Source organism: Macaca thibetana, chromosome 2, assembly GCF_024542745.1.
Source record: "Macaca thibetana thibetana isolate TM-01 chromosome 2, ASM2454274v1, whole genome shotgun sequence".
Lineage (NCBI taxonomy): Eukaryota > Metazoa > Chordata > Mammalia > Primates > Cercopithecidae > Macaca > Macaca thibetana.
Genome location: NC_065579.1, coordinates 104,430,248 through 104,445,617, shown reverse-complemented (window position 1 = coordinate 104,445,617; position 15,370 = coordinate 104,430,248). Strand labels below are relative to the sequence as shown.

At 45.3% G+C, this 15,370-nt stretch overlaps 1 protein-coding gene across 2 annotated transcripts in view; it reads right to left on the bottom strand.

Annotated features, from left to right (window-relative positions):
• Positions 1-207: 207 nt before the first annotated feature.
• Positions 208-15,370, bottom strand: part of RBM5 (RNA binding motif protein 5) — a 32,722-nt gene continuing 17,559 nt past the window's right edge. Inside the window, exons 8-25 of one of the 2 annotated variants that reach the window (XM_050780782.1) lie at positions 15,207-15,267; positions 14,051-14,116; positions 13,379-13,539; positions 12,565-12,662; positions 11,851-11,938; positions 11,288-11,365; positions 11,131-11,203; positions 9,435-9,520; positions 8,340-8,424; positions 8,036-8,127; positions 5,615-5,776; positions 5,056-5,205; positions 4,904-4,975; positions 3,562-3,741; positions 3,186-3,260; positions 1,993-2,090; positions 1,785-1,914; positions 208-836 (exon numbers count right to left, since the gene is read on the bottom strand). In XM_050780782.1, coding sequence (XP_050636739.1) covers positions 711-836; positions 1,785-1,914; positions 1,993-2,090; positions 3,186-3,260; positions 3,562-3,741; positions 4,904-4,975; positions 5,056-5,205; positions 5,615-5,776; positions 8,036-8,127; positions 8,340-8,424; positions 9,435-9,520; positions 11,131-11,203; positions 11,288-11,365; positions 11,851-11,938; positions 12,565-12,662; positions 13,379-13,539; positions 14,051-14,116; positions 15,207-15,267 — 1,881 coding nt within the window. In that variant the 3' untranslated portion in view covers positions 208-710. The remainder of the gene's footprint in view (positions 837-1,784; positions 1,915-1,992; positions 2,091-3,185; positions 3,261-3,561; positions 3,742-4,903; positions 4,976-5,055; positions 5,206-5,614; positions 5,777-8,035; positions 8,128-8,339; positions 8,425-9,434; positions 9,521-11,130; positions 11,204-11,287; positions 11,366-11,850; positions 11,939-12,564; positions 12,663-13,378; positions 13,540-14,050; positions 14,117-15,206; positions 15,268-15,370) is intronic. The other variant, XM_050780783.1, reaches the window with a different exon arrangement.

The following is a 15,370-nucleotide window of genomic DNA, read 5'->3' as shown; positions in this document are numbered from 1 at the left end:
CTCGGCCTCCCAAAGTGATGGGATTATAGGCGTGAACCACCACGCCTGGCCAACCCTGCCTTAAAAAAAATAATAAAAAATAAATAAATAAATAAATCTGAACCTGAATGGGGGCAAGAAATAAACTGATTTCATCACCAGGCTTGACTGGCTCAGACATGCTTGACCCACCTATCCACCCAAGAATAAAGAGACACAGGACACCCATTTCTCAAGGTATTTCTTTTGTAAAGGAGCCAGATTTGGCAACTAGACTGAAAATCTTCCAAAATTCTGTACAAATGTGTAATATACAAATATACACAAGGCTTTTGCCAAGAAAAGACATCACAACAAATGACAGAGGTGGCTTTGGTGTCACATACCACCTATAGCATCTCAAACCCCTAGGAATGTGAGGGGCTGATGGACCACAACATAGGCTACACATGTAAACACGCTACATTACACTATGTACACTGAAGTATAAAAAACCCACTGTCCTCTCCGGTCTGTTCACAAGCCCTCTGGCAGGAAGGAAGGCCATTCACCAGACAACCCACATAAGGGGAACTTTTTTAAGGTGGGAGGGAGAACCCTGCAGAATGAAGTGGTTCACCCTAAGATCTATTAATAGCACAAGGCATGCCCTTAAAGAGACAGGCGGTAAGAGCGAATCCAGGAGAAGATGGACCACTTCTTGTGCTCCTTGTCATATCTCTCTCTCTCTCTCACTCCATCTCAGTGAACCGGGCAAACATGGCTTTCCGGACAGCATCTTTGTAGGAATCGGCACCCGACAAACCATACGCGCTGCCTTTGGCTCCTAGGCCAGCTCCCTTTAGCCGAACTTGAGCCTAGAGAAGCACAGAGACTGTCAGCTGGCAGGTGGGGTATGGGCTGCTCCACCTCTCACCATGCCCACTCCTTACCCAGCAGGACCACCCACCAGGAGACAGAAGAGAGGAAACTATATGAAGACAAGGATTTCTCCAGAAGAGACCAGGAGCAAGTTTAAGGACTGGAGGAATAAAATGGGCTACGGAACACAGGCAGATGAAGCAAATCACCCACCCCTCAATGCTTGCTCAGCAAGCATCCATGCCTAGGAAAGGGCCCCAAAGTACTCCTCTGAAGCGTGGGATAGGCCTGGTAATTACAGGCACAGATTACACAGGACAGCTCGATGTCAGCAGAACTCACATAAACAGGATGAACATGGTCTACAAGAGTCTGACCTAAGCTGTGCTCCCAAGACAGAGCAGGGGCAATTATGGGTGGAGCTCCTGCCTAGAAAGCCAGTGGGTAGGGGCCTCTGACCCCAGGATATGATGCCTCAATGTGGGCTCTGATCAATTTAAAGATTTCTTATCATGGGTGAAAACCCTACTAAACTTTCTTTTTTTTTTTTTGAGACAGTCTCGCTGTTGCCCAGGCTGGAGTGCAGTGGCATGATCTCGCCTCACTGCAACCTCCTCCTGCCAGGTTCAAGCAATTCTCCTGCCTCAGCCTCCTGAGCAGCTAGAATTACAGGTAAACGATGCCACGTCCAGCTAATTTTTTGTATTTTAGTAGAGACGGGGTTTCACCGTGTTCCCCAGGCTGGTCTCAAACTCCTGGGCTCAATGTATCTGCCTTGCTCTCCCAAAGTGCTGGGATTACAGGTGTGAGCTCATGCCTGTAATCTGCCCCTTCATGCTAAGGTAAAGCTGCTCCTGGGTCCCAGGCTCTATGAGTGCTCTGATCTCCTCTCTGGAACCAGCCTGTAAGCGTGGCAAACATCAAGGCCTGACCCTACTGCTTACCTCAATGGGAGCTGTAATGCCTTGGCACTTTCGTCCCAAGCCAGAGCCTTCCCGCCAGCCCATGGCCTGCAGCATCTTGTTGCCAATGTTACTGTGGTCAATGCCATCTTTGGTGGGTTGCTCGTAATTCCTGCCAGTGGCAAACACACAGTTACTTAAAACAGCCAGGGCCCCAGCTTACGAACTGGAAAATGTGCACATCACATACACAGTGCCAGCATCAAACTGCTTCTTGCGCTTGGGCTCTGGAGGTTCTGGAATGCCGTACTTCTCCCGTCTTTCTGCAGCTCGGTCTCGGTATTTCATCTATGGGAGAAAAAACACTGCTGGAAATGTTCACAGACCTCAACCTGTAACTGTCTAATGTACCTATTCAAAACTATCCCCTCAAGTATTTTTAAGTCTGGAGAATGCTTTTTTTAGACTGCTCTGAAATACCAAATTCCCTTGTTCCCCTCATCATACCTAGTCATATCTAAAATGTTAAATTTGTAGATATGAATTGTGCGGAACCAGGGGCAGAACTATGTCTCCAACAAGCAGTTTTATTTAATTAGCCACCCTCTGTCAAGCTCTTCAACCAGCCCACTGGGCAGTGGGTACAGCCTGCGAAGAGGAAGGCAGAATTGCCCTTTCTCCTCAGCATTTGGACAGGTATACCTCCAACATTTGGAAAGGCTTATCTCCAACATCAAGGAGGCTTCCAGAGACCTGTTCAGTAGTCCCTGGGGAGGTGGAATCATAGATAACAGGGTGGGAAGGATGGGGGGAGAAGAAAAGCAAAAGCCTTAACTACAGACACGTCAGAATTATCTCAGGGTGGGAGATTTCTAACCCACTTGCTCATTTCTAACCCACAGGACTGTATTTGCATTTAAATCCCTGCCCACATGGCCGCCAACCTGCCCCAACCACCAGCACTAACTACTTGCCCACTACTATGTCACAGGCTTCACTCTTGCCTTTGTTCCCAGATCTGCTCACCATGCCCTGCCCACCCTTCCTTTCATATCACCTGCAATAACCTCATGTCCTGCTGTCTCTTGGGATTAATTTGAAGCCCCCTTCATTGCCCATGAAGGCTTCTCCAGCCAGGCCAAACTAGACCACTCTCTCCATAAAAAAAATCCAGTGTATTGAAGCAGCAAGCTCTGGCATTCAAGACTTGTGAGCAGTCTCAGCAGTGTGCTTCTGCCTTGTGAACCCTTATGATGAAGGGACAATGTGAGGTGCACAAAGCACACAGACCCTGGGTCTAGGCTGTATGAACTACAATGGTCAGATGACAAGGGTGTGACAAATCCTTCTACCCTCCCCCTGGGATCTGGAACTAAAGGCTACAAATAAAACCTAAAGGCGATTATCCCAATATCCTCTTTCTTGTGGCAGTTTCCCATTCACCTCTCTCTCCCTTAGCTCCAAGGCTTCCAGCTCCTGCTCGCTCAGCCTGGATCGTCGGTAGATATCCATGTTTTGCTATATAAAAGATTTGAAAGACACAGTAAGGACTCAGATCATCTTAATTTGAAATGTCATAACATTAGTAACATCTACTGTATTTTAAAAGCCAAACCCCAAACAATACACAATCACATAAAAACTATAGTCTGATGTGTGTGGAGCTGCCAGACTCCCTTCACCGTCATCGGGAACAGCTTTCTGTAAGGCCGTCATTAGACAGCAAGTATATTTGGAACCATCTGGACTGTTAGGGCACTCAAACTGTCTCACTGCCTCCTCTCGCCCCCCTCAGATCAGCTCAGAGAAGCATGGCCACCTTGTGAAGGTCTGAGAGTTGCTGGTGCCTAACTAGGGCATCTTTGTTCGGGAACTGGCGCCGGCAGAGCAGACAGGCCATCTTCTTCCAGTCAGCTAGCTTCTCTTCCTCACTCTCAAGTCTTTCCACCAGCTCCTCCTCATTGTCACTGTCACCACTGTAAGCAGCAACCAGACCCCTCTGGGGACAAAAGGAAGGCAGGTCACTGGAAATGTACAGTAGGAAGATGTAGGCGATGGCTATGTACCTGGATAAAGTAATGCCTCATCCGAAATGTTAGCAAATCCTCATTACTGTATGTCACGCTTTAGTAGTGAATCACATTTTGTCAACTGCATGTAGTAGTCAGGTCCTTAAGTGCTAGGCCTGACAGCCTCTTGGTACCAACCTTCTTGGAGCCCAAGAAATGGATTCCTGGGTGACTACCTTCTTTTTCTTTTGAGATGGAGTCTCGCTCTTTTGCCCAGGCTGGAGTGCAGTGGCGTAATCTCGGCTCACTGCAACCTCCATCTCCCAAGTTCAAGTGATTCAAGTGTCTCAGCCTCCCAAGTAGCTGGGACTACAGGCGCCTGCCACCACCCCTGGCTAGTTTTTTGCATTTTTAGTAGAGATGGGGTTTCACCACGTTGGTCAGGCTGGTTTCAAGCTCCTGACATCAAATGATCCGCCTGCCTTGGCCTCCCAAAGTGCTGGGATCACAGGTGTGAGCCACCGCGCCCAGCCTCTTTTTTAAAATGAGACAAGGTCTTGCTCACTGCCCAGGCTGGAGTGCAATGGTATGATCCCCCAAAAGTGCAGTGGCTCACTGCAGCCTTGATCACCTGGGCTCAAGCAATTCTCTTACCTCAGCCTCCCAAGTAGCTAGGATTACAGATGCATGCCACCACACCCAGCTAATTTGTTTCTAATTTTTAGTAGAGACAGTCTTGCAATGTTGCCTAGACTGAGTGACTATTTTCAAACCACTGACCACACATAAAAATCCCAAATACAACATATCAGAATAATGGCCCACCCAGACCGGTATCTATCTAGTAAAACAAGCTTTTTCTTGTCTTAATTTTCTCTTTCCAGACCATTAAAACTCTCTACTCACAGATGCAATGAAACTTAATTAACTGAGCTTAGGAATTGAAGCTTCTTTTGTCGCTCCATCTCATCTGCTGTCACAGAAAACAAAGCCCCGAACATGGAATCTATGTGCGGAAACTGCTCCAATACCCACCAACAGAGATCACATTCAGTTTTAAGTAGGAATCACATTAGCCAAGATGCAGCTGAGCCTTAAAGTGAAACACAAACCACAGATAGGGTCTTTAAAACACTGGTGGTACTCCCTTACTTTGAGGGGATTCTCCTCATCTCCATTTCGCACCAATTCTGGGATGAGCTGCTGCCTTTCAGCTAAGGCTCCCTGGGAAACAGAGGACAAGCCATGAGCCTCAAGTTTTAGGTAAGTTCCCATCATGACATACTGGCCATGCCTGCTATTACCTTCTTCTCAAAGAGAGCAAAACCAGCGTCTGCTGCAGCAGATTCTCTCCTTTCTTCTTCCCTCAAGGAATTGACAGGCTGAAAGCTATTTTTAAAGTTTTCTTTCTGCTTATTCAAACTCTTAGCCCAGCGTTCCATGTCTTTGGCGATCTAACGTCAAACAACAAACACCAACGAAAACACATTTAGTTCCCTGTGCCATGAGAACGAGCCATTAAGGATCTTATCTCAACTATATGCCCTGTAACAAACCCCTTTTACTCTTACTTCTACCTACAAATATTTCCATTAGATGCTATCACATATAACCAAAGTCATTCATAAATACTGCTTGAAAAGCTTTGAGATTTCCAGGGCTTTTTTCCCTAAGTACACAGGTTAACTGACAGTCAAGATATGGTAACAATAAAAAACTGCAAAATGCTCTAAGAACTTAGTATGAATAAAACATAGAGCCCAATTTCTAAGAATCCAAATAATACTGACATAAATGCTACAACCCCCAAACCAAGAGTTCAGCCCAGTACCTCAATGAGAGAAATATGGGTCATGTTCTGACCTGCTGGGCTGTTTTGCTCTTGGGTTTCTCCTTCTTCTCTTTCCCCTCTTTTGCAGGAGGCAGGCCCGTCTGCTGGTGGGAGCTAGACTCTGCAGCTGGCACGTAGGTCTCTTTCTCCCCATCCCAGTAAAGGTACTGCTGGGTTAAGGAATTATAGTAGTACTAGAAAACAACAAAGAAAAAACAATTAATGCAGACTTTCCACTATGTCAGTCGATTAAATAAATATTTCGTTAAAAAAAAAAAAAAGATCCCAGAAAGGACCCTTGGCACACCTTGGTATAGGTAAACATGATGAACCACCTAGTGAAGAGGTGTGACACTGCTAGAATAAAAATAGAATATGGTTTATTTAAAAAGTTTAGTTCCCAGCCAGGCGCAGTGGCTCATGCCTGTAATCCTAGCACTTTGGGAGGTGGCGGTGGGAGGATCACCTGAGGTCAGGAGTTCGAGACCAGCCTGGCCAACATGGTGAAAACTCATCTCTACTAAAAATACAAAAATTAGCTGGGCATGACGGCACGCCTGTAATCCCAGCTACTCAGAAGGCTGAGGCAAGAGAATAGCTTCAACCTGGGAGATGGGGGTGACAGTGAGCCAAGATCGCACCACTGCACTCCAGCCTGGGCAACAGAGTAAGACTCTGTCTCAAAAAAATAAAAATAAAATAAAAATAAAAAAAGTCTAGTTCCCATTAATCTAATCCCTGGGCCTACCTAGAGGGCACCCAAAGAGCAATTTGTCTCACTCTGTTCCACAGACTGTTTACGTAAACCAGGCAGCCAGAACAGGTGGGCGTGTCATGGAGTTCAGACATCTGCCATGACAACAGCTCATCATTGGGCCCATCCACGTAGAATTCTTTGGATACCAGGCAACCACACACAGGATGTAAACACTACCTCAGAGCTGGAAGGAGGTGTTGGTGAAGAGACCCAAGCTCAACAGGAATTGCAACAGAGGAGAGGTGTCACATATCCTCTTCCTCTCCTTTATTTTCTAGTCGCTCACTCTATCTACTCAACAGGGACCCAGGAGACAGTGTCTGTCTCTTCTGGGTAAGGTGGTGTGGCTAACAGACACAACTTCTAAGGCCACCAAAGAGAACTGACAGGGAAATAAATGGCCAGGCTTCACAAACGAGAGAAGTGGAAGAGGCATGCAGAGGCTTGGCCTGCTTAGGTAGATCGCACACAGCTTCACACTTCAATCTCTCAGAAACCACAACCTATCAATATCAAGTTCCTGTTAAAAATACTTATTTTACTGCTCTATATATACAGCTCCCGCTCACAAATAGTTATTTATGGGGTGTTAAAGTTGTTTTTCCCTTTTAAAAGTTATATATGCCACCAAAAATAAAACATCACTCCATACATCTGCTAAATTCTACCCTTAAGAATACACAGGGAACCAAAGTAAAGGATGCAGGACACAAAAGGTCATCTATTGTCTGACTCCACTTATATGAAATATCAAGAACAGAGGGCTGGGCGCAGTGGCTCATGCCTGTAATCCTGGCACTCTGAGGGCCGAGGTAGGTGGATCACATAAGGTCAGGAGCTCGAGACCAGCCTGGCAAACAAGGTGAAACCCTGTCTCGACTACAAAAATTAGCTGGGTGTGGTGGGCGCTTGTAATCCCAGCTACCAGCTACTTGGGAGATTGAGGCAGGAACATTGCTTGAACCCAGGAGGCGGAGGCTGCAGTAAGCCAAGTTTGTGCCACACACACACACACACACAAAAAAAAAAAAAAAAAAAGGAAATCCATAGAGACAGAGAGTAGATTAGTAGTTACAGGAGGGGAGCACAGAATGGGGAGTGTTTAACAGGTACAGGGTTTCTTCTTGGAGTGATGAAAATGTTCTGAGATTACACAGTGGTAACAGTTACACAACACTGTGAATATACTAAGAGCCACTGATTTGTACACTCTAAAAAGTTAAAATAGTGAATTTAATAGGGAGAAAAAGTACGATTTAAAATTTCTAGCTAGGTCTTTCCATAAATTGTAACTTGATAAAATAATCTATGGCAACAGAAATCAAAATAGTGGTTATTGAAGACAGAGGTTACTGACCAGCAATGGGCATGGGGATTAGGCAGGCTGGGAATAAGTGGGTGGCGTATATACACATGTAATATACAAATGTATATACATGTAAACATTCAAAGAATTGCACATTTCTGTTTTGTGTATTTTTCTGTGTGTATATTATACCTCAAAACATTTTTTAACCCTAAAATTAAAACTTACCAATCTCCAAATAAAAACTACATTTTGGTGGCTTTGAAGAAGTTAAAACTAATCTGAGTTATATATTCTTTTGCAGGAAATATTTCATTTTACGCCTCATAAATGCACTACGCAAAACTAAAATACTTCTAGTGAAACTGAAGAGGAAAGCAGCGCATTTACTTGCGAGTTGGGGTCATAATAGAGCCCTGTTGTCGGATCATAGTAATATCCTGAAGATTCATCATACTGGTAAGTGGACGTGTCAGGTACTGCTGCAAAAACAAAATCCAGCATACAGTCATTCCAGGTAAGAAAATGGCTTTATTTCAAATTCTAAGCCAGTGAGATGCAGCAGGCCTAATGTTTCTTCTCTGTCTCACATCCCCAAGTGTCCCTCTGACACCCGCAAAGGGAGAACTCTCATTAAACAAAGACAACAACTAGGACCTTCCAACTGTCAACAGCCCCATGAGGTTTGGCTTACCATATTTGGTACCAGGAACTACACCAGTAGGGGAAGCGGCTGGGGCCTGTGTACTTGTGCTAGTGCTAGGCTGTGCTTCCTCAGTCTGGAAAGAACAGCAGCTTCAATATAATTTCAACTGTAAAGCCTTTTAAGAGAGCTAAATCACTGCAATCATCCAGAAGGAAGGGCTCCCCTGACAGACACACTGTAGCAATAATCTAAGGCAATCCCTCAGCAAAACACATGTTGACAACTTTCCTGCTTTGTTTTTCAAGACGGAGTCTTGCTCTGTTGCCCAAACTGGACTGCAGTGGCACAATCTTGGCTCACTGCAACCTCCGTCTCCGGGGTTCAAGCAATTCTCCTGCCTCAGCCTCCCGAGTAGCTGGGATTACAGGCATGTGCCACCACGCCCAGCTAATTTTTGTATTTTTAGTAGAGACGGGGTTTCACCATGTTGGCCAGGCTGGTCTTGAACTCCTGACTCTGTGATCCGCCCGCCTTGGCCTCCCAAAGTGCTGGGATTACAGGCGTGAGCCACCGCGCCCAGCGACAACTTACTTTTTTTTTTTTGAGACGGAGTCTCGCTCTGTCGCCCAGGCTGGAGTGCAGTGGCACCATCTTGGCTCACTGCAAGCTCTGCCTCCCAGGTTCACGCCATTCTCCTGCCTCAGCCTCCCGAGTAGCTGGGACTACAGGCGCCTGCCACCACGCCCGGCTAATGTTTTTTTTATTTTTAGCAGAGACGGGGTTTCACCACGTTAGCCAGGATGGTCTCGATCTCCTAACCTTGTGATCCACCCGCCTCGGCCTCCCAAAGTGCTGGGATTACAGGCGCAAGCCACTGTGCCCGGCCCCGGCGACAACTTTCTAAAGGTCAAGTTGAAGCATGCATACAGTATAAATACACAGTTGAAATTTTATATTTAAAATATATATGCACATATATATCATAAGGTTAATATTTTAAGACAACAGAAAGAAATAAGGTTGAAGTGTGTATTACTCAATCCTGGCTCATATAACAAGGAAAGGGTAATACTTGAATACTTGTACAGCAAAACAAAATTTCCCCATCAGCCACGAGTTCTGTATATAGGACAATAGGATTACCGGAGAGCCAGGTGGATTGGAGGTTTGATTATACAGCTGAGGACTCTGGGACACTACAGCCGCTGAGGTGGTGGTCACTGCTGTGCCTGATGATAAACACAAGGGTTAGGGAAAGCCAAGGCACTGAACGCCAACACAAACATCTTTATTTGTAATGCCCAATCTAGCTTTTTTCTGTCATTGTGTATGTCAGTTTTTCATAAGCTAATTCCCACTAAGTACCCTGGAATCTATAATATTTTCATTTTCTTTTAATTCTACTAGATGTGATACACAAAGTTAAGGATTCTGTATCATGGCTAAGAAAAGAGAAGAGGCTGGGCATGGTGGCTCACGCCTGTAATCCCAGCAATTTGGGAGGCTGAGGTGAGCGGATCACGAAGTCAGGAGATTGAGACCATCCTGACTAACATGGTGAAACCCCGTCTCTACTAAAAATACAAAAAATTAGCCAGGCGTGGTGGCAGGTGCCTGTAGTTGCTACTCGGGAGGCTGAGGCAGGAGAATGGCGTGAACCCGGGAGGTGGAGCTTGCAGTGAGCCGAGATTGCACCACTGCACTCCAGCCTGGGCGACAGAGCGAGACTCCGTCTCAAAAAAAAAAAAAAAAAAAAAAAAAAAGAGAGAGAGAGAAGAAAGGATCTACATCTGCTTTGGGGTTGAGAAAGATTTAACTCACAAGTCTTTTAAAATCCTGATACAAAAATTAAAGCCAAGGTTTCTTTTTTTTTTGAGACGGAGTCTCGCTCTGTCGCCCAAGCTGGAGTGCAGTGGCCGGATCTCAGCTCACTGCAAGCTCTGCCTCCCGGGTTTACGCCATTCTCCTGCCTCAGCCTCCCGAGTAGCTGGGACTACAGGCGCCCGCCACCACGCCCGGCTAGTTTTTTGTATTTTTTAGTAGAGATGGGGTTTCACCATGTTAGCCAGGATGGTCTCGATCTCCTGACCTTGTGATCAGCCCGTCTTGGCCTCCCAAAGTGCTGGGATTACAGGCTTGAGCCACCGCGCCCGGCCATGCCAAAGTTTCTTAGAGTGGCTCTTCTGATTGATGTCTGAGCACCAGACTCCAGGGCCACATCCTCTCTGCTCACCTGAACTTATGTGGGCACCCATGACTCCTAACACAGAGAAGGGAAATACAGAGTTGAATTGCAAGAATTTAAACTCATCACAACATGGTCTCTAAGACCTTGTATTAACTCTTGATGTACACATATAACCGTAATCTTCCCCAGAACCTTGGGTACATGATGACAGCCCTGAATATGCCCCCTACATTCTTTTTTTTTTTCCCTGAGATGGAGTCTCACTCTGTCGCCCAGGCTGGAGTGCAGTGGCGCAATTTCGGCTCACTGCAATCTCTGCCGCTTGGGTTCAATCAATTCTCTCGTCTCAGCCTCCCGAGTAGCTGGGATTACAGGCGCCTGCCACCGCACCTGGCTAATTTTTGTAGTTTTAGTTGAGATGGGGTTTCACCATGTTGGCCAGGCTGGTCTTGAACTCCTGACCTCGTGATCCACCTGCCTTGGCCTCCCAAAGTGCTGGGATTACAGGAGTGAGCCACCGTGCCCAGCCATGCCCCCTACAATCTTACAGAGAAATGGGCTTGTAGCTTTTGGTCCAGTTAGGGCATTTAATCGTATTTCTTCAACCGTAAGTGCTTAAACAAAAGTTAAAAGGGAGATGAAGTTTACTACCTGATGCAGATGATGCATCAGATTCCAATCCTCCAGCTTGTTGTTGATAAAACTGCTGATAATCCTGTGAGTACTGAAGAAAAGTCCACCATTAAAGCTGCTATTCTCAGACACACTCTGAAAGACTCTAAGGTGGATGCTGCTAAAATCTACCTACCTGGGCATATTGGGCATAGCCATCTTGACCTGGCTGCAGATAACTGTAGTCAACACTGCCTCCTTCACCACTTTGAGACTACAAAACGTCAAAATGAGACAAAGACAAATTTAGTGGGCATTAAAGAAAAAAATTCAGAAGTCCTTAAAAATAAGCTCGTATTGCTGGGCGCCGTGGCTCATGACTATAATCCCAGCAGTTTGGGAGGCTTAGGTGGGTGGACCACCTGAGGTCAGGAGTTCAAGACCGGCCTGGCCAACGTGGTGAAATCCTCTACTAAAATACAAAAATTAGGCAGGTGTGGTGGCAGGCGCCTGTAATCCCAGCTACTCAAGAGGCTGAGACAGAAGAATCGCTTGAACCCGGAAGGTGGAGCTTGTGGGTGAGCCAAGATCACACCATTGCACTCCAGCCTGGGTGACAAAAGTGACACTCCGTCTCAGAAAAAAAAAAAAAAAAAAAGAGAGCTCGTATCTCGAGTACCACTACAGGAGAGGTCATGTCTATGAATCTGGGCACCACCACCACCATACTACCTTGAGCAAAAAGATCCTCGATCTCACCTGGGTGGATGACCACTGAGCAGCAGCAATAGCTGTACTAGCTACAGAGAAGGCGCTGACGCGGTTACCATCTGAGAGGACCAAGTCTCTGAAACCACAAAGATCCAATCATGTGATTCTATCTCAGTATTCCCACAATTAGTGCCCCTACACCACCAAGGAAACTGATTCACTCCACCCTTTGTCAGGTCTCAAATGCCAGCAAGGCCACATTTCATAGTGGGAGGGGTCTTCATGGGGAAATTCCTCAGTAAGCAAGTGGCCCTATAGTATCATTGTTCTATCTTGTAACCTGCCATCTAATAAAGCATTTTTTTCGATGTGCAATTATACTAAAAAAGGGAAATTTACAATGCTAGAGTTAAGCACTATATACATGAAATTATTAGCACGCTGTTCTGGAAGGAATGCATTATTTCTGGATGGGTTAGCACTATACTGCTGCAGTTTGCAAAGCATGTGTTCTCAACCCATCTGCCATGCTTGCCTTTCTCCTGATCTGAAACCATTTCAGGCAACTTCATCAACTGATTATAGAGGATAGGAGGGAATAATCACTAAAAGAAGACAAACGTGTCCCTCCTGGCCTTGGCAATCAGGGAAGATCACAGTGTCTCAACATACTTGGGGTACATACAGGCTTGGCTTTCAGTTAGCACACTGTACAGATGTGCAGATGCAGTAGTTTGAAACAAGGACAATGAAGCCACTCACTTTCTGGCACTTTTGGCAAAATCAACCCCAATAGTTTTGCCATCAATTTTCAAAGGAGGATGGAGACTCTGTAATATCTGAAGCAGCTGAGAAGCATCCTGAAGGAGAATGTGAAGAAAAAAATTTGTAATGTAATTAAAAATCTCTCCCTACCATCTACCCCATTCAAAGAAATAGTTTTCTATATACAAAAAAAAAAGTAATTAATTCCTTATTGTGTTTGCAGATATGAAACCTCAAGAAAGGAATATCTCCTCTTTCCTCTAAGATGTGAAGGTTTCCAGTATTACCAAAAGAGCAAATGCTAAACCAATCTAAAACAAAGTACATCTAGCACTTTGGGAGGCCGAGGTGAGCAGATCACTTCAAGTCAGGAGTTCGAGACCAGCCTGGCCAACATGGCAAAAACCTGTCTCTACTAAAAATACAAAAATTAGCTGGGCGTAGTGGTGGGCACCTGTAATCCCAGCTACTCAGGAGGCTGAGGCAGGAGAATCGCTTGAACCCTGGAGGCAGAGGTTGCAGTGATCCGAGATGGTGCCACTGCACTCCAGCCTGGGTGACAGAGACTCCATCCCAAAAAAGAACAACAACAAAAAACCAAGTACAAAGGACTAAACTGTGGCTCAAAAAATTCTGCCAGTTGCCTATACTGAAGTCATCAGTCCTGTAATTTAGCAGTGCAAAAACTGTCATTATGGAGCCTTGCATCTTGGGCTTCAGGAGCCTCAGACATGGTTTCAAAACTGGATGAACCACATTTGCCTCTTAAAGCTGTTTCTTTTAAAAAGGAAAGAATCGATAAGAACCTCACCATTGCAGAAGACAGCTGCACAAATGCGAAGCCTCTGTTTTGCTGGGTCTGTTTGTCTTTTATGAGGCGGATGTTATTGACTGCTAAAGACGCGTAAGGAGACAGTGCTGTCATGATGGAATCCACCACAGTGTGCGGAGCTATGTTCCGAAGAATGATCGCTAGGGGTAAACGAGACAAATGACATACACATGCATTCCCACCACCAATGCACCAATGTTTTCCAAGACAGCGTCAAGTACAAACAAATAAATCCATTTGGGATGTTCCTAGTGTATTTTCTACCCTGACATGGAGAAGATTCTAAAAATCCAATCTTTTAAGGGACAACCTGAAGCTGCTGCTGCTCCTTAAAAAAGGGTAGAACAGAAATTTCCAACTGAGGTCAATTTTTTTTTTTTTTTTTTGAGACAGAGTCTCGCTCTGTTGCCCAGGCTGAAGTGCAGTGGTGCGATCTTGGCTCACTGCAAGCTCCGCCTCCCGGGTTCACGCCATTGTCCTGCCTCAGCCTCCCAAGTAGCTGGGATTACAGGTGTGTGCCACCACACTTGGCTAATTTTTTGTATTTTTAGTACAGACAGGGTTTCACCATGTTAGCCAGGATGGTCTCGATCTCCTGACAACTGTGGTCAATTTTTAACATGAAGACCAAAAGATCATGTATGAACTTACTATCACAGTAGTAATCCACAGACTGAACCGACTCTGTGGTTCCAGGAGGCACTTCCTGTTCAGAGTCTAGAAGGGAAAGTGATCCAATTAAAGACAAACAACTAATGTATTTTCACCAAAGAAATACATTAAAAACCCCACAAGTTTTTATTTTAACCAAACAAAACAGTCAATTTTTAATTTAAAAAAATTTTTTTTATTATTATCATTTTTTTGAGACGGAGTCTCGCTCTGTTGCCCAGGCTAGAGTGCAGTGGCCAGATCTCAGCTCACTGCAAGTTCTGCCTCCCCGGTTTACGCCATTCTCCTGCCTCAGCCTCCCGAGTAGCTGGGACTACAAGTGCCCGCCACCTTGCCCGGCTAGTTTTTTTGTATTTTTTTTAGTAGAGACGGGGTTTCACCATGTTAGCCAGGATGGTCTCGATCTCCTGACCTCGTGATCCGCCCGTCTTGGCCTCCCAAAGTGCTGGGATTACAAGCTTGAGCCACCGTGCCCTGCCCATTTTTTTCTTTTTTAAGCATTTGTGCCTATATTAAAACCTCATTAATTGTCACATGGTTAACAGAGAATGCAAACTTTGGGCCACAGTGGGACTGACACTACCCTGTACTAAAGAAAGGCAGATGCAGAATGCAAACCAGGTGAGCAGACTTGATTCTAGAAAACAAAAGAACTTTTTGTGCTCTCACAATCATGAGCAGCATTACCTAAGGGAAAAGATTTAAAGAAATCAGACAAGTTAAGTACACTAAAATCTATACTTTTCCTCAAGCTCACAGTTAACAACCCTATCTGTCAGATTTTTGTTTTGGTTTTTGGGAGGCAGGGTCTTGTTTGTTGCCCAGGCTGGAGTGCACTGGTATGACCATAGCTCACTGCAGCCTTCAACTCCTGGACTCAAGCAATCCTCTCACCTAAGCCTCCTGAGTAGCTAGGACTACAGGTGTGTGCCACCACACCCCAGATAATTTAAAATTTCTTTTTTTTTGTAGAGGCAGGGTCTTGCTATCTCTTGCCAGGCTGGTATTGAACTAATATCTCAAGTGATCTTCCCACCTTGGCCTTGCAAAGTGGTGGGGTTACATTGAGCCACCGCTTCCTGCCCCAGTTAGTCAGGTTTTAATGCATATTGCAAACAGCTGAATCCAGTCTTACCAAACTTGTCTGCTCCACATCGGAAGCATTTTAGTCTTTTCCTGAAATTGTTAAGGCAGCACTGAAAAAAAAAGTTTTATCTGTAATTATTTCTCACATTAGGCCAGGCTTTCTAGTAACAATAACAGTGGGGCCACGGGGTAGGTCCCAGTAACTAACAGAAA